Source organism: Dufourea novaeangliae, unplaced genomic scaffold (assembly GCF_001272555.1).
Source record: "Dufourea novaeangliae isolate 0120121106 unplaced genomic scaffold, ASM127255v1 scaffold2, whole genome shotgun sequence".
NCBI lineage: Eukaryota > Metazoa > Arthropoda > Insecta > Hymenoptera > Halictidae > Dufourea > Dufourea novaeangliae.
In genome coordinates, this window is record NW_015373882.1 from 705,761 (window position 1) to 729,503 (window position 23,743).

The window sequence follows — 23,743 nt, forward strand, 5'->3', positions numbered from 1 at the left end:
TATATATTATGTATATTACTATATTATACAATTTAATTTAGTATACATTCGTTGCTGGTAGTTCTAGTGTTAAAGTAACTGATGAAGTTTCATTTGTCAAAAAAGTAGTAAGGAACATATTTTACATTGTGTTACTTTTTTTACACAGAGTCACCTATTTTTTTTAAATGGTCCTTTCACTGGAAGCGTTACTTTAACGTGAGCCAACGGGCATGCAGGATCTCGTGGTAGTTCTGTCGATCCATCGATTGGATCAGAACTTTGGTTACAGATGGCGACCGATAGTGGGGTTCGCGCACGTGTGTGAGTAATACGTGTGATTGGGGCGTTCCTACCATTACTTTAACGTGCGCTACTTTAACGTGAGTCTACTGTATTTTGTACATTACGACGTAATATTACAGCACTGGACTCTCATAAACAAAAGAATTAGATGTTACGATATAACGCTTAAACAGAATGTCTTTTCAAGCAGTAGGAAAGGTTAGGCCAAGCGTTGCCTTAAATTGGGTTTGTTGACTTATACAAGATTATACTTTGGATGTAAGGAAATGCTGATAACTATTCAAATAAAAGATACTCTTGTTAACATGTAGTATATTAACGACGGGCCAGTACAATATTTATCAGGACATTCTATTGTACTAGAAATCAGCAAGCGATTCCAAACTTTTGATCGATGGAGTAGGCGCCCATTGGACCTATGGACTGACGATTTTCTGTTTTGAAATACGATCCAAAGTCTCCCACTATTGTTACTTTCCTGCATGATCTGACTTATTAGCGTCACCAGATGGTTGGAGTGATGCATCGTGCACTCGCACCAGTTTTAAAAGGCAGTTTAATAGCGCGTTTACTCCCGGATTAAGCAGTTGCGGACCGAGTGAGCATTGTCCGATGTCAACGTTCCTTAACTACTTACTGTGTGCATGAAAAAAGGTGTTGAGCAACTCATAATTTTGCAATTCAATACAATACGTTGTGGACTGATAGTTTTATCGTTGGCTGCACTTAGTAGTTATATACTATTGTATTTGTACATTAAAAATATTAGGTAGAAGCATATGAAATGTCTATTCTTTTTTCAGTTTTCGAGGAACCCATTTTTGGAGTTGTATCAATTTGTATAGCAAGTTCTGTACCTTGCATGAATTTGCTTCTGCCAAGACCTTCAAACCTTCATTTCTCATCTTATGCACGAGTCTACTCCGCTTTTCCTCTCTACCTTTAGCGTTGGAATGAAAAAACCAAGAATCTTCGTGATTCGTCTGTCATGTGTGAAAATCGGATTCGGAGAAATGAGCATTCTGGGATAATCAACCTGGTGATATAATTTTTCCCTGTGATGAAATTCCGAAAAAATTAAATTTACATGAACAAATGAAGCCGTTAACGTGCATGTGTGTGTAGTAGTGGTGTAAACCAATTCTTTTAGCGCGTGTTTAACGTTACGTTAATTTTTAAAGCTAGATGTACATCCTGCGACTTGTACTTACACTGCAATAATCTTGTAACACATCACTAACACATGCTCTGCGAAAATGATGAAATTTCAATAAATTCCAGGGTATTTTAATAAACCAATCTTAGTCAACTAACTCCCACTAAACTTAGTCAATAAGCAACAAAAACAGCCGAACATATTCTACAACCAAAAAGAACGTGAAAAAAAATCGAATAATAAATACGGAGCCCCTAAAATAAAAACAACTAATAAACAACATAAAGTTATCGGATAAAGATAAAAACATATTTCTACGAATATTTATTGTTAAATGAGAACAAAAAATTCCATTCACCCCAAGAATCCAAGTCGCGAATCGCACGTCACATCTCGAATGTTCCCTGTCAAAACAAAAAGTCTGCGAATCGAGTAAAGAGCTTGAATAAACCGTTCCGTAAGTCAGAGACGAATATATCATTCGCAATCGGTACGTTAATCCGACAAAATACCGTGAACGGAATACAATCTCGTATTCGCAAGGCGATATTCGTGTTTGATTTAAACCATCCAGGGGTCGCGACGTCGGTCGTGGCGGCTGCGTGTTCGGAAGCAATAGATTTAGTTCACCGCGGGGAAAGATAAAAGTACGCGAACGGCATTAAATTAACATCTCCGGATCCAGTTTTACCGCGGTTCAAGCGTTGCCTCGCGATTTCTTAGCTTCCGCGGCACGTTCTTTCGCGAGTGTATTCAACTTCCTGCTCGAAGTTACGTCTCGTGCGTATGTTCTAAGAAGTTTACTGGAGTTACAAGATTCTTTGTTAATTGAGTTTCGATTTCTTCTACTTTTTTTCGAATGACATTCTGCTGTGTTACCAACATCACTCGATATAAATGTTTTATAAACATCAATATTTGAACGAATCAAGAATAACTTTCCACGCAGACGGAGAAAATGTAATGCGTAGACTGCGAATTTTTATGCAAAATGTAATTTTCTAAAGTAATTTGTAAAGACAGGAGCAAATGTAGGAATTTAGTTTTACTATGAAATGTCTTATTGGGTTCGAAATAAAGTAGAAAACTCGTTGGACCTAATGAAAGTTCTGTCTTTTCTGTATTTCTATAAATGCATCAAATTTGCAATCTAGTAATGATTAATATTTAAGGAACAATCATAATATCGTGTCTTATATGTTATAACAATTAATTGTTAAATTTGATAACAGGTAATTGTGAATTATGTTCGTTCGAAATATACTGAAAGAAGAGGAACGGGAGATGCTTATGACTCAACCCAAGATAATTAATTTTAGAGTAGAGTACTTTAACCACACACCATTTATGATTCTTTGTTTCAATTATGGCCTCTTTGGGAAGATACGAATATTCAGATTTTTAATTTAATCATTTTGGATATTTAAGACAAAGCTTTAAAAGCTTTTGTGAACCAGTAAATTCAATAAAATAATTCTTTTACGCTACAACGAATTCCAAAAATGAATTCAAAATCAACGACTATTAAGTTCATTCCTATTAATCATAGTATATAATACTGTATTCCTGATTTGCTTTACAATTTTACGAATAAAATTATTTTGAAAAATCAATATATTGTCAAAAAATGTTGAAAGTGTTATCGACATTTTCTGAAGGAGGACCATTTCATGTATGAGTTACCATTAATGATTTCAGAATTAAACCGCGCATTCAATTTTGTTCTTTACGGGTGAATTACATTCAAGGAATTTGAAATATTTTACAAAGATTTCTATTCCACGAATCACAATTGATTCTCTGAAACCACCTCGATCGTGGGAACAGGGAAGGCGCTATTATTATTCTCTTTTTGAATAACAATAAAACCAACATTTAGTCGTTGTTTGACGGTGACGGTTCCTGCGAACTGTTAGTAGAAATGAATTATTTCTCTAATATGAATGTTACATTTTAAGAGATAATCTTCGGGATCCTATATATGGCACAGCTTTGTAGTTCTCTAACTTGTTAAGGAAACACTGCAAATTTATTATATTAATATAATTCTCATAATAAAGAAATTAAATTATCCAGTCTGATGAAAGTTACTTAAAAGGATGTAAAAAATACATCTTAATAAAAATATCAGTTTAATAACGTTTCTGTAATGTCAGTTTTGTTGTAATAATCAATTTTCAGGTACACCAATTAGTAATTATCTATTCTTTCATAAATTTGCAGTAAAGTATTTTTCAAATTCATTGCCGCTTTCGTTTCAAAGATTCCCTTACGAGTTAAATCATCCTTTCTCATATTTTAATTAAATCACAGGATAGAAGTAATTATTATTCATTGAAGTGACTATCTTTATTTCATAACCCAATATGAATATGAGATTGTTTGTCACACAAGAGGTGTTTCTATAAGAAAAAAGAAGTGTAAAAGAAAGAATAATTTTTTTGCATTTAAGGTTTCGTTTTCGACAAAAGTGTGTTTTAAAATTCATATAAAACGCGTGTATTCCTGCTAGCAATAAGTAGAAACGGTTTGCAACGAACAGACGCGTTAGCCAAGTCCTATTCTCCTGCGCAGCATCCAACAAATTTTCAAGTTCGATCATCTCGAAAACGAAGCATCCTGAAATGTTTATTCTTTTTTTCGACTTACTTTTTCTTATAAAATCACCTCCTGCCCAGTTCTATTACCCGACCTGAAACCCTCCATATAATATGAAACAAAAAAGTACATTTATAAACAGTGGATGAAATTCACCAAATACATAACATTTCCAAATTATTCTAAACATTTCCGTGGATTTCATTTTATATTTTCACTTCCAGGATAGAAATGAATTCGAAAAAGTACAATCGACGGATCATCGAGCAGAGAAGAACCAAAGATTATTTATCGGAAACTTCGTCAATCGCATAAATTATCCCAGCGATCGTGTCAAATTTGTCGGTTACCAGCCAACGACAGGGAATTAAATTAATGCTTTCCCAGAAGTAATAGGCTGTCTAAGCGGCGGGAGGCGATGGAGCGTATAAAACCGGCGACGAGTAACGTCACACGGTGCGCCATGACCATCTACAGTGTCCAGGCGTCGTCAGACGTCACACGGTAATTGCGATTTATTTCTCTTAATCGCGGTTAAACGGTAGCCAATTTATGCCGGTCGAGTTAATTTTACGCAATTATATAATTACCTCGGAGGCTCGGTGCACCACGGCAAGGCCTAATCGGGGTGCCAAGCGGCGTTCTAATGGCGGCACTTCAGATTCGAAGATGCCGCGGCGGGGAACGGTTCGCACCGAAATTACATTCTCACCCTTCGACAACCGAGTGAGTCCTTTCCAGGACTCGTTAAGAGTCTCGGTGTCCTTCGCGATGGTCGCGTTTATCGGCTCATAACGATAAGGATTTTAAAAGCAATTCGACAGAATTGTAACTTTTTTTCTATCTGTGATCACACTTTGAGACCGTATTTAGAACAAGATTATAGCAGCGTCTATTCGTATTACTCATGAGTAAACTATTGCTATTTACGGGAATTCGCATTTTTAAAAATGATTTGACAATTATTATTTGGAATAAGATAAATACTATGTACTTATAATGGCTTTTTAAATCCTTTGCGTAAATACCGTAGTCTACTAGTAATATTTGAAATGACATATTTTTATAATTTATAGAGAAATGTATTCCATCCGTTATTTTTCATCACTCGTTGGGAAGCTCAATTCTTTTTGCGTTAGTCACTACAACAATATTATCTGCGAGTAATGACTGAAGTTGTGCTTCTAAAAATCTGATTCTCTTTATTCGTCTATATTTCATTTGACTAGAAAATTATCCAATAGATAATTGCACAAGGATAACTAAAAGCCATGCCATACCGACTATGGCCTATCCTGTAAAGTGAAAAAAAGTATGATACGAGGATGTAGGTATTATGTACAGATACTCTGTGTACGCGTTTACATTCTATGTAATTTCAACGTCCACATTTCTTAACAAAATCTGTAATACTCCGAAGCGAATATTTCATCCGAAAAGTATTAAACAAACTTTGGACTTTATCAGCGAATAAATAACATAAATGTGAAAAATGATCAAAAAAACTCATTTAAAATTTACATTTCTAAATCGTATATTAATAGTAAACGATTAACGCAAATTAATTAATGTAACGCTTTGCAAAATTTAAGTGTCCCAATTGCAATAAAAAATAAAAAATAAAAGTAAACCGAAGTAATTAGAGAATGAATCCCTGCAATGACTTTATTAAGAAGCTACCACTTACGTTGGTCGTTACCTAAAAAGAAAGGCGGGTCGAAAACGACCAGACTGCACTTTCCATGAAATACCGAAAATTCGTGTCTGTCCGAATAAAATTCGCAAAAATCCACCCGGCCCGACACCGGTGGTATCGTTTTTCAGCGAGCAAATCGCGGAATCGAGATTCGCTGGAACTACGAAAGAGGACGGGAAGGCCCTTCCTTATTTATTCATTAATTTCCAGAATCGATGTTTGACGACGAGCTCGCGGCTACTTGGAACCAGAGAGCGTGCACAGGGCTCTTACGGTAGCACACGCCAGTTAGAATAGTGAGCGTTGCCGGCATTCCGGCAAGTAAATTCTTGAAAACTTGTTTGGTCGGTCCGATCCGCGAAACCAACTCTCAATCTGAGCTATAAACCGGGGCGCACGCGTGCGAACGTAAGCGTTTCCTAAATTGGCCCTAAATCTCGGGCCATTCGTTCGTGAACCGTTTCCCTGCCCCAGACACCGAGACTTCTTCTGGGGGATTTTTTACGGGGAATTCACCAACACTCGTCTGATTTGACAGAGCTCGATAGAAAAACGTTGTTTCGTTCTCTTACCTCTCGCGGCTCGAGTACAAATAACAAGTAACTTTTTTCTGTTGATAAAATGGACATAACAATTCCCTGCAGTTTTATTCAGAAAAATTTAATGGAAACAGATTCTTGTAGTTTAATACGTGATACGATGAATTGTATTGGAGACAAAAATAAAAATTTTAATTATACTATAATGTAAATACGTCCATCATGTTACTAATAATCGTGGAGCGAATATTCCCTGCTTTCGGAAAATGACAAGAAGAAATCTGTAATAAACTGAAGAATGAGACCTATGTAACAGAGATTTCACGATAATGTCAAATAAATCATGGAAGATTGTGTATTTATTCGTATGTAAAAATGTGAATTCATGGACTTATAGTATACGATAAATATTCAGCCCGAACCTACATGTACATGTTTTTATGGTGAAGGTATTACCAAAATCTTTTGTATGTTTGTATGACATTACTTAAAGTACATTCTAATTCATATCTGTACATTCCTTAATATAGTACATTCTATTTTACATAACAAATTTTTCTGAAATTTGACTGGTTGAAGTCGTCAAGTTAAAAATGTCACGAAGATAATGAGAAGACCGAAGTGGAAGACATAAAGTGGAAAAGAAGGGGAACGAAAGAGCAAGAATCCTTTCCTCAATTATTACTATGTAGATTGACATGACCAAAATGGCTACTGGAAGAGGGTCGAAGCCATAGCATGCAAAATCAATGGTAGCGAAAGGGATGAGAGTGGTGAAGTGGAGCTCTGGTATCGATTTTCGACCCTTGAAATTCACTGTTATAGGGAACCAGACCAACACACACTATTTTCTCTCCCTTTCAATACTCTCCTGTCAATTTAAATTTCAGAACTTGCGTCTCCTTAAATAGCTTTACGCAATATTGGAAAGTATGTATATTGACGATATTAAAAAAAACTCTGCATTGATACATTATGTTCATTACTTTTTCTGCTAGATAGTAATGATTGCATTAACCTTGTAATTTTTAATTCTTGGCATTTGATAATGCAGTATCCATCGTGTTAAATTCGATGACTGAAGATGAAGATAGTGTGGAAAATCCTTTATTTCAGTTTATTTAGCATTATATGCCATAAGAGTTTTATGGAAGACTCTCCATTAATGTCGATCAAACAATTCTTCTGTTAATTCAAACAACATTCAGCTCATTACGTTCACGGAATTTCAAATATTTCCCACAGGTTTCTTTTCCACGAATCAATATATGCTACAAGAGCTTTACTGTAGATTCTGCATTAATGCCCATAAAACAATTCTTCTTTTACTCCAAGCATATAATTCAGCTCCAAACTATTCAGTAATCTCTACAATGGAGGTGTAGTCAATTTGTCAACTCCACTTTCATTGTCACAGACGTTGACTTAAAATTTATTCAGTTACTTCGTCCTTCTCAGTCATCTTCCTGTCAGTTTTAATTGAAAAGTATATACATATACACAACTTTTACTAAAATTCAACTTAAACTTCTGGAAAATCCTTACATTTCATTCGAAATACTGTTATTTGATATCCGTAACATCGTAATTTTTCGTAAAAGAAATCTCATTAGAAAACAAAATGTCATCATTGCCATCTGTTCCATCCGCGTCTCACTGCACCGTAGAAAATGGAGCGAATTAGGGGATTGCATTCAACATCAACTAATATCATTATTTCCCACATTTCACAATCGTACTACATGAATCGCTGTTGAATTCTGCAATCTCGAACACACGTCGCACAAATCAAGATTAATCGTAACAAGCGTCGCGGGAATTAGCAGAACGACATGAAAAAATGCTCGAATACGATCGACCGGTAATACGAATGAAAATACTTCGGATTGCGAGCCGTGGTGAAAATAAAACGGAAGCAAAGGACACGGAAGTTCCCGTGTACGTGGCGGAACATTGCGTCAGAAGTCACGGATGTGCCGCATGAAATCGCGTGAGACTGCCTCGGGGGGTAACGTGGAAGGCGTGTTGCCCGCAACGACGTGCAGACAGATGGGAGTGGTCTCCGCAATCACGATGGGCGTGGTATTTTCACGGCGTGCTGCAGCTGCACCCTCCGTTGCAGCTCGCGTGCGCTACTGCACTCACCTTTCAAACTCGTGGCAGACGAGTTGAGCGACGTGAAAATTTATTCGTCACTCTCGCCGCGTCTATTTGCTCGATCACGAGAAGAATTTTATTACGTCGGTGGATATAAAAAATGTTTTTCAGAGTTCGAATTCGCCGGGCCAATAACATCCATGAACCCTTTAACGGTGTTTAACGGCTATACTCGTCGTATGAAAAAAGAAATATCTTTTACTATAAAAATTGAAATTTTATTAAAAATTGAAGAACGTATTTGTCTTATGAGAATAAAGGAATCAAACTAACTACGTACAGTAGACTCACGTTAAAGTAACGGTGCCGGGCTCTCGAGGCGGGTTTTTCCTGGAAACGCTACTTTAACGTGAGCCAATGGACACGCAGGATCTCGTGACAGTACTGTCAATCCACCGATTAGATTAGAACTTTGGTTACAGATGGCAACCGATAATGAGGTGCATCCACGTGGGCGTTTCTACCGCTACTTTAACGTGCTCTATTTTAACGTGAGTCTACTGTATGTAGATATGTATACATTTCCAAAACAAAATTTCACCGTTAAAGGGTTAAAACTTTGTCCGATCATTTATTGTTTCAGATCATATGAAAGAAGAAATATGATGTGATACAGGTGTTTTGAATACTAACAAGATTTATAACAGAGATACTAAAACCCTCACTATCAGCCGTCATGAGTAATCAAAATATTCGGGTGACTGTTTTGTATGAACTTAAGCTGGGGACAAGTGTCGTAAAAATTGCTAAAAACATGAATTTAAATGTTAGGACAGCGCAAATTCAAGGCTGGTGAATTTGCATTAGAAAATGAATTAAAAGGAAGGCCGATAGAAAGAGTTAGAGATATTATTAAAAAAATCTACATCAACTGCGTGTTGTTAAAGTTTCATTTGTAAAAACGACATTTGATATGCACCAATCTAATATGTAGTATACCTCGAAAATTCGTTTAACCGTTGTTCATTTCTTTATAAGTTTATAAGTAGACTGCAGATTTTTATGGAAAATGGTATTTTCTAAAGCAATTTATACAAGGAAGAGCAAATGCAGGAATTGCTTTCTTTTCTTAAATATCATATTAGGTTCGGAATAAACTAGAAAACTGATTGAATCTGACTAAAGTTTTGTTTTCTATTGTATTTTACAGACCCCTATAGGCTATAAATGCATAAAAGCCGCAGTCTATTTATAAGTTACTGGTAACAGATTGTTCTGAGAATTTTCCCACTACTTGCCTACATAACAGTAATGTATTTAGAATTACCCTAACAAACATTATGAACGCAATTCCATAAAAAAGACTAGATCTACCTAATATACAGGAACAGATAAAACAATGTATACAGTTTTCCTCATCACTGTTATAATTCGAGCAAACCACCATAATCTAAAATTGTTAATATCACAGTCCAAAATAACAAATAATTTTTTTCTACAGATTTCCACTGTAACCTTCCACATTTTACAACTAACCGATCGATCCAGCACGATCCAGCGCAACCCTCTGGATCGGTCCCGCGATCATGGAAAAAAGGGCGAGATGCGGCAGCCAGCGTCCCCATCCTTCCCCCCTCGCTCCTCACGATTGCAGTGCAGGGTATACGCGTACTTTTTATTCGCGATTTACATGATAAATCTCGTCAGGAGGATCGACCCGACATCAAAGTTGGAAGGCCGAGGAGGAGCGTCCGAACGCCGTTTGTACCGGCCCGGCAGATCGAGCGGAGGCAGAATGGCGCGCAGGTAGCGCAAGAAAGGTCGGTCGGCCCCTCAGATGCTCGCAATTAATAAGAGCTTAATGGGGGCCGCGCGCGGGCCGATATAGCGCCGCTACGTTCGGGGGCCCTGGGTTTCTTCGTTGTTCTGCCACCGAAATCATCGATGCCGACGACAAAAAGCCAAGGCACGGCCGTAAAACATTTCGCTCGGCGAGACGGAGGTGCTCGGGACACGTCTTTGCAAAAAGGGCCGCTCTCCTTTTTAACCCCCGCAGCCTCCTCGACGAATTATATAAGAGACTGGGAAAGCTTTGGCCGTTCTCAGGGATTAGAACGACGAATCGGGGACGCCGAGAAAGAATTCGGAGCTGGTCTGATCTTGGGATCGGGAAAATTGTCAGTTTATAGTAGTGGGGTGGCTTGACGATATTATGAATTAGGGTAAATGTCCCAATTACTACCACTTTATTAACGGTACTGATTTCTGAGGAAATCGAAAGCTTGTGGTGTTTCAATGATATTTCTTAATGTCCAACATATTCCTCTATCGGATTTAAATTGTGTTGTTAGGTAATAAGACATGTAGACGATTAATTATTGTTAGATCTGATACTTGTTGTGATGTTTGATAACTTAGGGAACACTTTGAAGTACCATTTTATATTCTTTTAGGACATTTCCGACTGAATAACGTACAGTGATGTCTGAATACGTATCTAGAGAAAGCTCTCGTTATAAAGATACGGCTTTTTATATGTTAATCGGATTGGATCACCTTCGAAATGGACTTCAAGTTCGTGACTTCAAAGAAGCCGACGCACGAATCATATGCTATAAACCGTTGATAATAAAACTGGGACATACAAGTAACAGTCTCTAAGAATATACTATACTCTTACAACTGATACCGCTTCTCTTTAAAATAAGCTAGTAAGAATAAAATAAATGTAATTAAATTTGACAAACAGAGAAACCATTTTATGTCTGTTAAACTATTTTAGGGTGAAATTTCGTTAATTACCCATACGCCACTTAATTGATGTTAAAGATTTTATGAAAGTCTGGACATTAAGTACCTTATTTCGTTTACAACTATTGCACATTGTAAACGACAGGTTAGATGTCACAACAGCGTTACTTATTTTATAATTTCCTCTTTGAACCTAATCTCAACGAGAAACTTTATTATCTGCATATATCTGAAATAATTAGAGGAAAATGTACTCCATGAACTATTGCTAAATAACATACCAATTACGAAATATGTGTTTTCTAAAATATCCCAAATAATCGAACTTTGGTTAGACATTTTCAATAACATAGGGTGAAACAAGATAATAAGCCCCGATTAACAAAACGCCTTACTACATATTGTTTCACGCACACGAGTAAGGATATAAGTTCGAAACGGTCTCCGACGTCCACAAACGCTGCTAAAGTATAAGCATCATTATTACATTTCTACAAGGAAATACACAAATTTTGATTTTCGTTTTCTGAACAATTTACGGTGAGTACTAAACAAATTGAACTTTGTTCATTTTATTAAACATATTCTATTTGTGTTCCTGACTCTATCGTATATTTGCTTTGCTTCAAATTTGATAATGTTTCGTTAAAAAGAATATAAAGCAGTGACTTATTTATGTAGAAGCATTTTTTCACATTTTAATCGATTACTGTGTTACAAAATGCCTTACCTAAACGTTACAAAAAATGGTTATTTTCTGCTACTTCTTGTTACGTTTTCATCATATCTAAGCAGTAGTTGTAAAGAGAAAAAAATTAATATATTGTAATTTTGCGGATAAAATAAAGAATTCCTGAAGAATATTTTCTTCCATTGAGTTTTCTTTAAAAGTGGATCATACAGTCTAGTTTCACCCTGCGTCTTTTTTTGCCAAATCAGCGACAAGGTATGAAAGGCCCTATATTAGACCGACGTCGGATATCGACCATACAATTCCCGGAACCGGTAACAATTCGCGGATTCATCGAATTAACTCTCGTTCTACTCACCAGAAAGGGGTGCATACGGCCCGTGAGGGTAAGGGGGTGCGGAGGAAGCGTCGACGAGGGACTGCGACGGCGTCGCCGACGTCCAGTCCTTGTAGGAGGCCGCGGCGTGCGCGTGGTGCGCCGCATGGTGGGACGTATGGTGGCCGAGTCCTCGTGCACCACCCAACAACAGACCACCGTAACTCGTCACCGCCGCCATATTATGGTGGTGATACTCGTGCACAGCCCTGGAACACAGAACCGTGGAAACCGTTCGCCTTTTAATTTCGATGTTCGACCGTTTGGTATACACCAAGAATATCACGATGAAAGAAGGGGAGAGGGAAAGAGGGAAAAAAAACAAAGAAGAGAGATAGTGAAAGAGAGAGGGAGAGAGAGAGAGATCGCGCGAGGAAAAGAAAAACAACCGAAACAAAAAAGAGTGGGGCGAAATGAGAGGGGAAAGAGGGTGGCATAGAGAGGGAGCAAGAGGTAAAAGAATTCTCGATATCGTGCCTCTTCTCAAGAACGGTGACAGACTGGTAATTTATACGGCGGCCGATGCAAGATCAGCGCTAAAGATCTCTCGGGGCAGTGGTACCTGCTCCCGACGGTTTTCTGTATTTTTCACGTCTCGTTTTCTCTTTGCCTCCCGCCGTTCTCTCTTCTTCCCACCTTCTTCACCGTCCCCTTTCGTACGGTCCTTTTAATGGGACCCCTCTCGTTCGGGCGCGCGCGCGTGCGTGCTCCGTTCCGGCTGGTCCGTCTCTTTCCTCGATTTCTCGTGATTTTTCTCCCATCTTTCTTTCTTCTTTTTTTTTTGTCCCTTTTTTAGAACCTTCTATTCCCTCCCTCTACCCTTCCTCACCCCTGGCCAGTCTCTACCCGTGCTCGTTTCCCGTCTCGTGCCCGCCGCGACATTTATTTCTGACGGTTTATCCTGGCGGGCTATCGCGTAATGACCGTGTCGCGCCTGCCGGAGGTGGATTTTTGGAATGCGTGAAACATTGGCCGCATTATCGTCCGTTAATTGAACGAACGACGCTAGCGACGATTCCGTCGATTTGTCACCCCCGTACAGTTTTCGTGCGGCGTCGTTGTTGTCGTCGTTGTCGTCTCGTGCGCGAAACACGAGCTTCGGGCGTGAAACCGGTCGAATTTAAAATGGAGCACGCCACGCCGCGGCCTGGAGGCGGATGGATGAGATTCTTCGAGGGGGCCTCCTCCGGTCGCGCTCGTGAACGTGTGATATCATCAAACTGGATTGGCGTGATACTCGTTTTAATCGTCGCAATAAAGTAGACGTACAATTCTAGATTCGCGGAATGTTGACTGATAAAGCTGATATTTTAAATTGGGTTTTAATAAATTGGGTCGAGAATGTTGGAGTAAGGTTGGAATCGGGTTTAATGACAAAGATCTTCGTATCGCTGAACCTCGCTTATTATACGGTTATTAATTTAAAACGTCGTGTACTCCGTTACTTGCGTTTGCATTTTGGAAATAAGACTATCGATAAAAATGAAAATGGTATTTTTCTAGTAAGTAGGTAAATGTTTACATCACACTTGAGGGGAGGTTGATCACACGAAAGAAAATGTACCGTGATTAATGACCATGAAAAAGTCTCATTTTACTCGTTATGTTCGCGAAAGATTGCTCGTATAATAAAATGTTTTTAAAAGGATAATTAAGAAATATTAATGAAGCAACGAGGAAACGTTAAAATTGTTATTTCTGTGCCACAGAAATTTATTTATCTAGAAGAGATGACAACTATTGGATAGACTCACCTGTGGTGATATTGTGGATAATGTGGATGCCATGGATCCGTTGGATACTCATAGCCTTGACCAGGATGCTGACTGTCCCAGAAGGAAGCTGGGAAGTTCCTCATAGACATAGGTGAGATATTTTCTAGAAAAACGAAAGCGGAAAAACCATGTTACTAAACGCAAAATAATTTTCAGTATAATGAAAGAATTATTCTCCACGATCACAGTCAAACAGTATGAAATAGAAAAGACTATTATTTACTGCTAAGTCGTTGGAATTATACGTCACATTTTACTTTTCTTCCCAGTTAAACTTCTTACCAAATTTGCGAAACCACAATGCAATTTCCCAGTTTTTATGCCATCTTTGTGTATTTAAGCGAACGCGAAGTCACGGTAGCCTACTTTCATATCACAATTACTCCTTAAAAGTCACAAAGTGGCGTGATGTACTCCAATTAGAGACCTCAACCTATTTTTCTGTAGTTTAAATATGGAACGAACATTCTCTTTCAACGTGCTGATAATGTTATTCGACGGTTTATACATAATACTTTAAATTCTGGCAGGTTTCCCTTAAATGACAATCAGCTACCAGTAACCTGTACCAAAAACATAACAGAAATAATAATAACAATAACGACTTTACTCCATCATAAATGATGAACAGATGAGATTCAGCAGTATAGTTATTATAACACCTAATCCAAATGACTATCAATTCAATGAAAGATTCAGCGTTGTTTAAGAATTGACAGAGGAAACTTGATAAAGACTTTATTTATTATAATAAATAAAGAAACACTGTTCTCCACAACTTGCCACTGTATTCACCATCTCATCTTTACCGAATTTCCCAGTGTTAGTCCCGTTTATTTGAACCAATTTTCATTCGTACCTAACCGTCAACGGAGTCCGACGCCATTTTAAAGTCTTTAGCTGAGTACAGGTAACGTAGTCCTACGTTATTTCAAAATCTGTAGCATTCATCACCTGGTCCTCTTTAGCGAGATAATTACTACCTTGATTTAAAATTTTTGTTAGCTTAGATATTCTCTTTATATAATAACGTTTTAAAAGGTGACTATTAACTCATTATATGTTTAAATAGCAGAACCCTGCGGTATTCAGTTATAGACTTTTGAACATTCTACGCGTGTTCAGCTAACGTCTCGCCTAAAAACCGCAGACTGTGAATATGTTAATATTTTCCAATCATACATTCGACTGTCTTGTTATTCCGTATTTGGATGACGTAGCCGTCAAAGTGTTAAATAGCCTTCAACAATGAATCACGTAGTGTCCCTCATCGATCTACGATGGATCGACCCGGTTCTCTACCGATCAACGGAACCAATTGACGCAACAGAGTTTCTGTCGAAAACGATGCGTCCCGACTGAACCAGGAATGTTTATTAAAATATTTGTATCGGTTTCCCACGGGGCCCAGCACGCGATTCTTTCGAGGGCTCACGATAAACGAGTAGCCGGATCCCACGGGATCGAACCGCACGACAGAAAGGTACCGCTCGGTTGTTTTACAAGCGACCACTCCAAAGCCAGAAGCTTGTCGTGTATCCTCCCGCGAGTCTCCGGGTCCTTGGTCCCGGGATTCCTTTTTTCTCTCTCGAATCTCCACTGGCCAATCCAAACACATATTCGAAGGTTGAACCAACGAGGTCGAACCAGCCGACGATTTATACTTCTAATTCCTCCTCTCGCTCTTCCTCGATTTCATCTCTCCGCCAGTCCCGGGGCTGCTCTTAACTATCCCATGGAAACCATGTCGACAACTAATTTATCCTGGCACGGGGAACTGCCATTATTTAACGTAACCAGTGTCAACCGGGAGATATCGTTTGAATAAGCCACCCTTAATTCCATTCGAACGTTCTCGTGCCACTTCTAGCGGGTGGTTTGATGATTTTGTGGTATTAATAACTTCATTTTGAGATATTAAGTTGGATATTATACCTTGTGCATTTAACGAAACTTAACCCTTTCATTCCCAAATTATTTCAAGATTATCAAAGAAATACTTTGTTGTAGTTTTGTATATATTACATGAAATATAAATGATTCGCAAGAGCATTTGAAACCGTTTAATGCTGTTTGTCGTTTGTTGCCATTTGGTTACCTGTTTATTTTTATCACAGTTAGATATAATTATTCCTATTACAATGTTATTATACTTAATAAAATCGAATTTTTCTTACCGTTGATCAATAAACCGTCTTGCAATATTTGAAAGAAATTAGAGCTTTGCAAGTTTCTATTACATTGGTAATAATGCTTAACACCCGAATTCCATCAAACGAAGGAAACAGAGGACTAATAATGTCTTATTTTGCCGATAAACTTTTAAATGCACATTCAAATGTGTGTCATACCATCTATACAAAACTAGATAAAACTATTATATACTCACAGATATGAAAAAATACATAATACCTATATTTTATTTCGTAATTTTAAATACGGAACCATATGGCAACAGTGGAAATAAAAGGGTTAATGTAATAATATGTTTGGTGTAGTTTACCCTTAAGGACACGGGCCGTGAATATGCCATTTCTTTGTTGCGTAATTTTAAGGGGCAGAAGCAGGCTTTTTGTTTATCATTTACTTTAGTAATTTTCGGGCAAAAAAGTTAGAAAAATTCGCAGACTTCTCCGTATCAGTGAAGAGGAATACGCCGCCCATGACATTTAAGGTTAATGAGGTTTTTATTTTTTTAACCAAGTAGTTCGCAAAATTCCATATTGTCCAATTAATAAAACGGTCGCAATTCAATAAGAAAAAATTAATTTCACAAAAAGCGAACGATTCAGTACCAACAGCTGAATAAATGCGACGTCGTAATCATAAAATAATGGTTTATAGGTAGTAAATATTTTTCTTCTGGACCAGTTCCAGGTGCGTTCCATGTAAATAATCACAAGTGGCACATCTGTAAGTAAATATTGCGCGAGAACATTAAAAATTTTCCAGATTTGTAAGTGGAGCCGAAGTTTATGTATCAAGGTCTCCAGTATCGATCTGACGTATTCGAACAATTGACAGATAATACTGGAAATGGTTTCACATAACTAGATTGTGGATGTTTATGCAAGTTCACAGCTTTATAGACTAATTATCAAGGACTTTATTAGATGAAAAATTAAATAAAAACTTCGCGCTACAGTATGTGATCAAATTATTGAAGCCATAGTACGAAAAATATATTTTTTTGTTTTTATAAAAATAAAGTCACAATATTATAGTTTTGACACTGCATAATTTTTAATTATCAATTGTGCAATAAGAATGTACAAAAAATAAAATTAGTTTATGCATAATTATTAAAAATACAGAAAAAATTCGAAAGATTGTCAATTTAGTGGCTCAAATAATCTGTTCACCCATTGTACAGCTCATTTAACAAGTTAAGCGCCGTCATATAAGAAGAATGATATTGCTTTGTTGGCCACTGTGTAAAAAAAATTTGTGTAATTTGTAAAATTACAAAAATAATGTAAATACTGTGTAAAAAATGTTGTGTAAAAAAGCGTATCTGAATGAAAGACACAGTATCCAAACGAATACAAGGGCCCACTAGAGTGTATTGTATTCAATTGGATCTAAATGGTGCTTAACGTGCTAACTTCTCGTCAGACTGCGTTCGTAATTACCAACAATGTCCAAAAACCTGTCCGCAATTCCCAATTATGTACACAAGTATCCGTCAGGAATAAAATATTTTTCCCAAATTTTGGAACCGTTTCATCCGTCTCGTCCTCCCGATTAACATATTAACAACGCCGTAACAAGAAGCTCGCCTCCGCCGCGATAGGTCGAGAAATTCGAATCGGTCCGCAATCTCCGCGCGGCTAGCCGGGCCGAACGACGATACTGTAATCCGATTGGGTATCGGGTCGTCCCGGTAACAACTGACCCGCGACACTTTAAGCATAAAGAAGCCATGGGGCCGCATTGTTTCCCACGGGAGGAATAGAGGAATGGGGTGGGGGTGAGGAGGGCTCCTCTCGTTCCCGACGAACGTGTAAAATATACTTTCTCGTTGATCCCGGGGCTGGGCGACTCGACCGACCGGATTGGCCAATGCGGCGCGGCATCATCCTCCTACACACGTATCAAGAAAGATTGACTAACTATCGCGTTAAATATTGCGATTTGCTTACAGCGAAGGGGGCAGGGAGGGGGAGAAGAGATGCGAGATAGCGCGAGAAGGCCGGGGACCAGGCCTTCCACACACTTTCGTCCTTCGTTCCACGTCCTTCGGCCCTTCCTCCAACCCCCGTGGTCCCGCTTCCACTTTCTTGGCCGCCGTGCGCCTCGTTCCTCCTCCTGCTTCTCTCCTATCCCCCTTTTCTGTCTCTCCGGGGCCCCGGCTCACCGGCCTCGGCCGACTGTCCTTTATTTATTAACGCAATTAAAGAAACAGAGTGTCGAGCGTCCACGGCCGGCTTTCTACTGTGCCGATGCCGCGGTGCCGGCCGAAGGGAACGCGTCGACCGAGCAGCGGGTAGAAGGCAGGGAGGGAGGGAGAACCTGGCGAAGGTAGGGATTCAATTCTATGCGAACCGCGAACCGAGGCCCCTGATGGAACTCGAAAGGGTTGTCGATGCCAAATTCACGGACGCTTCAGTCGAACGAACGCGTGATTTGTACCGTAATTGAAGGAACGATTCTGTACCCCTCTGCAAAGTAGCATGCTTGGTATCATGAGATTGCGAAATTTTGGTGGATGTACAGGAAAATGTTTTACTTTGGACGCTTGTTTTTGGAAACTGTGACACAGTACAGTACGAAAGTCAGTCAATAAGTAAGTTACATCCCCTCTCTAAAAACAATACGATCAAATGTAGAAAATCTTTTTCATTAGCAATGTAAACGGACTAATTCACGAGTTCCTGTTTCAAAAAATTTCCGTTCTGTAAGGTTTTATTTTTCTAAGATACGCTCCTGTCATGAGATCCCCGTGTGTCGCACCTGAATAGCGACGGGGCTGGCGACGAACAAAGGCGCGACTGTCAATTTTTGTCTGGACGATGATGTCAACGGGCGAAGCGCGTCGGAGCGACAGATTCATTGTGTGACCGGAACGACGCCTGGTTCGGCTCGCTGCGTGTCCTGATAAACGAATCTTTTTTTCTTGTTACGTATACGTGTCGTTTTTTTTTCTAAACCTTTACCCACCCGGCCTACAGTTCGAATTTCCATAACCATTTTCAGATTATTCCTCCATTTTCTGGAGTGCCCACTTCCCGCGAAATTTCATCGAATTTTATCCGTCGATTTGACTGAAGTAAGGTATCAACTTCCTCAACATTGGCAGGAGTCGTCGCAAATGCGATACTCATGAGTAACCTGGTCTCGCCCATTTTCAAATGCTTTCCACTACTGAATCACTGAATGACTACTCAGAGCACGTTGTGTATACATAGACACTAATTCTCGATGAATTGCACACCGGTTATTATTTTTTTCCCGTAAAAATCGGATAACAGCACATATCTCGGACTTGGACGCATTTGTTACATAATGCTCCATGTTCAACATACAGTAATATAAGACTGATTGGAGCAATCGGATTGAAATTTACTGCACATTAACAATAACACTGTTTCTATAATAGCCATCCACTGACAGAGATATATCTCTTTTCAAACAAATAATAAAGAAGGAGTGGTGTAACTAATATTACTAAATACAGAAATTCATATCTCTGACATTAATAAAAAAAGAAAGGTATTGAAATTATGGTTCATTAAAAGAATCTCTTCGCTAAACAATAGCTAATTTAGTAGGGAAAAGAAAAATACCAAAAACAGCGAATTTAAATACACTTTACATATACAATTTTGACCCACAGCTTGGATAAAACCGAGTACCATATCTGATACACCCCCTAGCATCGGTGCCAGCGGAATGCATGTAATTCTTCAGTTCCCCAACCACTTTATTACACTTTGTTTACCCTTTAATACATGACAAATAGGATAATTTATACCCACAAATATTTACTGAACACTATCAGTATTTATAAAGTTCGAAAATAATCAAAAATTAGATCTGAGCACTCAAGAAACGCAGAAAATATCACAACCCTAGTAAGGACACGTGTATCGGTATCGGCGTTTGTTGATGAACTGATGTAAATACCTGCGAAACAAGCAATGGTACGTTCCGGTTTTACCCAGGTACCCGGTTTTGGGTGGGTTTCCCCCACTCGAGCTGTCATATTACTTTCTATAACGGACTATTTTGTAAGACTTATACTTTGTTATTAAACGCATCTGTTATTAGGGGACGGTGGGGGAAATACAGCGCCAGGTAATCCCGGACATAGTGATATTGACTTCATGTTTACATATTTACAGTGAGTGGAAAAAGTATTCGTACACCCTTTAAAACGGAACAACTCTTTTAAAATTGGTCCAAATGACCTGAGTTTTTTTGTGAAGTTAGAAACATTAATTTACTAAATGATGTGAAAAAAAATTTCAAAAAGGTGCAATTGGTCCGAATCGCGAAGAAAATATTGAAGGTCGTGTTTGACAACTTTTTAATCTGAGGCTATAATGAAAATTTAATAAATACATATCGAAGATTTATGTTAGTTATGTCCATACTGAAACTTTCATTGAAATCGGTTAATACAGAAACGAGCAACAGACATCAAAAGATGTGAGAATTTTTAGATTCACTACAGTTGTAGATCGAAAGTCGGGAAAAACTGCGATTTTCAACATTTTTAATCGTTTGTATCTCGTAGCAACGTTAACCGATTTTGATGAAATGTTCAACATGTATATAACTAACATAAATCTTCGATATGTATTTATTAAATTTTCATTATAGCCTCGGATTAAGAAGTTGTAAAACACGACCGTTAATATTTTCTTCGCGATTCGGACCAATTGCAACTTTTTCAATTTTTTTTTTCACATCATTTAGTAAATTAATGTCTCTAGCTTCACAAAAAAACTCAAGTCATTTGGACCAATTTTAAAAGAGTTGTTCCGTTTTAAAGGGTGTACTTTTTACATTCATTGTATACGTTTTCTCGACTGTTCTTACCATATTTAGTGGCGAGAAAACAGTCACGACAGAACGTCACGCATAGATAATGCGTGTAACAAATGACCGTCCCCTACTGGTCATAATTTGACACTGTAAGTGTAAATGTTACGTATAAAATAGACATTATACGTATAAAATCGATCGAAGCACAAAAAATTTATTTCTGTAGACAATATCATCATCAAGACTCTGTCTTCTGAATGTTTAGCTAGGGATCAAAATCACCCTGTACTATGTCACTGTCAGAACGCTTCGTAACTCTCCCCCTCTACAATAACTTATGATATGATTTCTCCGGCAAAAGTAGTTAAAATTGCTAGAACACATTACTTCCAAAAAAGGTCATCACTCTAGAAAATACCTCCATTGGACATAGCTTCATAAAATGATACCCTAACATTTACGTAGATTTTGGAGCCTCCTATTCCCGATCAAAAGTGAAACTGTGGAACCACCCCCACATTCCCAGTACCTATTCAAGTAATTCATGAGTATTCTTTCCCAAAACCAGTGTACAATTTACAAAGCCAATAAGATTCAAAGCTAATCGAGATGTACACAGTCTAGAGATCACGAAGTCCCCTCGAGGTGTCAGGAAATAGACAGAGAAACGCGTCATTAGTACTTCGCTGTGATCTAAATCCTTGTCCGGGGCGTTGTTTCTTTGCTAGTGGGGCCGCCTCTGTGCGGCTCGCAATCAGAATAACGAGCCATCCGGTCGCACCGCCACATCAATCTGCTCTGGGTTACGTTTTGACGAATCGCGGCACCGCGACGCGCGACGTCTTTATAGAGCCACCTTCTGGCGTTGGGCCAACGCCACGCGTCGACGCCGAGCGGCACGACGAACTCGTGTCAGCCGATTATTTTTCGTGACGCTTTAGAAATGAAACACTGCGACCACGTCCACGGCGAAGATTTACCGTACGCATTTGTATCGGGCTATCGCGCGCGAGTTCGACCGATCGATGTCGCTGGATCGGAGCGGCCGAAAATAAATCATCACCGGTTTAACACTAGAATTACCGATGATAAACGCATATTTGCTTCAATCGGAGGATAAACGTGAAAAACATTAAAAAATTTAGAAATCTAGAAATCGAATTAGAATTTCATGTATTGCCATAACATTTTAATTGTCGTTGTAGGAGTGTATTGACAAGTCATTTTGACTTTCTTGGTAGTTCTAGTGTTAAATCGGAGGAACGAATAAACCTAAAGAAAAATTATTGGTCTCACGCTGGCCAAGCTAGTACATTTCGTTATCCGTATTTACGTCTATTTACTTTGCATTGTTAACACTAGAACTACTCAAGTAGTCAAAATTAGTGATCTGTAATTTCTTATAGGAATTGCAACATTCAACGACATTGCATTTTCTGTGTTAATGCTATATGTAAATAAATTAATTTTATAATCCATTAATATGTATTTTCTCGTGTACCTATACTTCTTATAACTTTGATAAAAATAGACGGAAGTTATCCTTGGTAGTTTTAGTGTTAACCACCCTACGAGTAGTTAACCCTCTAAATAGCATTCTCTTTAATGTAACCCTACTATGGTCCTCCAGATTTCTCCGATCTATTTCTGTTTTTATTTATTTAAAACCTTTCTATATTTAATCCTTCATGGGCAAATATAGTTTTACACACCTCGTAGGTAAACTGAATCGTTTATGTCCGAGCCGAATTTTTTAACTGTTTTAGGCTTTCAAAAAACCTGACATAATTCTGGGATACTTATCAAAATCTCCATTACATTATATAATTGTCCGTTCAGTGAAATGTTTAAAGCTTTTGTCAATGAAAATAGAAATTCAGAGGAAAGTCCCGGAGAAATGTTTTAGCCTGTCTAAAAGTTGTAGCTATAAAAATGCCTATAGGGTTCTGTAAAATATAATAAAAGACAAGTTACATCAGATATAACAAGTTTTCTATTTTGTTCCAAACCTAATAAAATATTCAAGAGAACAAAGAAATTCCAACATTTCCTCTTATTTTTACGAATTACGATACATGAGTATTACCGTACCTTCGTAAGCAAATTCGGCTTCCGCTGAGGGAAAAAGTGACGTAGAAGAAAACTCTTACCACATAGTAAATTTGCTTCAAATACTGAAATAAATGTTAAACCGAATATTACTTCGGCATAAATTTCAGTAACTCCCAAAACTAATAATAGGCCCTAGGAGGTAAGAGGCCCTTCGTCTACCTCACTTTTTCCCCTAGCAAAAGCCGAGTTTGCTAATCAGTGTACATATACTGAAATGTAGAATCTAAATATGTAACGTTTTATAGGGGGTTCCATTTAAAATTATAAAGGTACCCCCGCCCCCACTTAAAGAGGAAGGTGGGGGGCACTTCACGTTTATGTAGTTAGAAAGGCCCTTCACATTAATGCAATTTAATACCAAGAACTTTAAAATCGATGGCATAGTTTTCGAGATATTGAGCTGTTAAGAGTTACGTGGGCCACCCTGTATAACAATAATATAAGTATGTCCACCATATTATACTACACATAATCTCTTGGCATAAAAATTTCCTAAATCACCCCTTCAAACTTAGACAATACTTTCAAACACAACCACGTGAATGTTTCATAAAAAATGTCTGCTGTATATCAATGCTTCAATCGGTCCCTAAACAGCCGATAAAAAATATCTGAAAGTTAAATCGTCATCGTGCGCGTCGTAACGCCTTTCAATTACGGTGCATTAAATCTCGTCG

General features: G+C 38.2%; 1 protein-coding gene across 1 annotated transcript in view; it reads right to left on the reverse strand.

Moving 5' to 3' along the window:
* The window catches only part of LOC107185665 (protein vestigial), a 67,503-nt gene that overhangs the window by 9,730 nt on the left and 34,030 nt on the right, over nucleotides 1-23,743 (reverse strand). The window contains exons 4-5 of the mRNA XM_015573440.1: nucleotides 13,944-14,067; nucleotides 12,172-12,398 (exon numbers count right to left, since the gene is read on the reverse strand). Of these exons, the coding sequence (XP_015428926.1) occupies nucleotides 12,172-12,398; nucleotides 13,944-14,067 (351 nt within the window). The remainder of the gene's footprint in view (nucleotides 1-12,171; nucleotides 12,399-13,943; nucleotides 14,068-23,743) is intronic.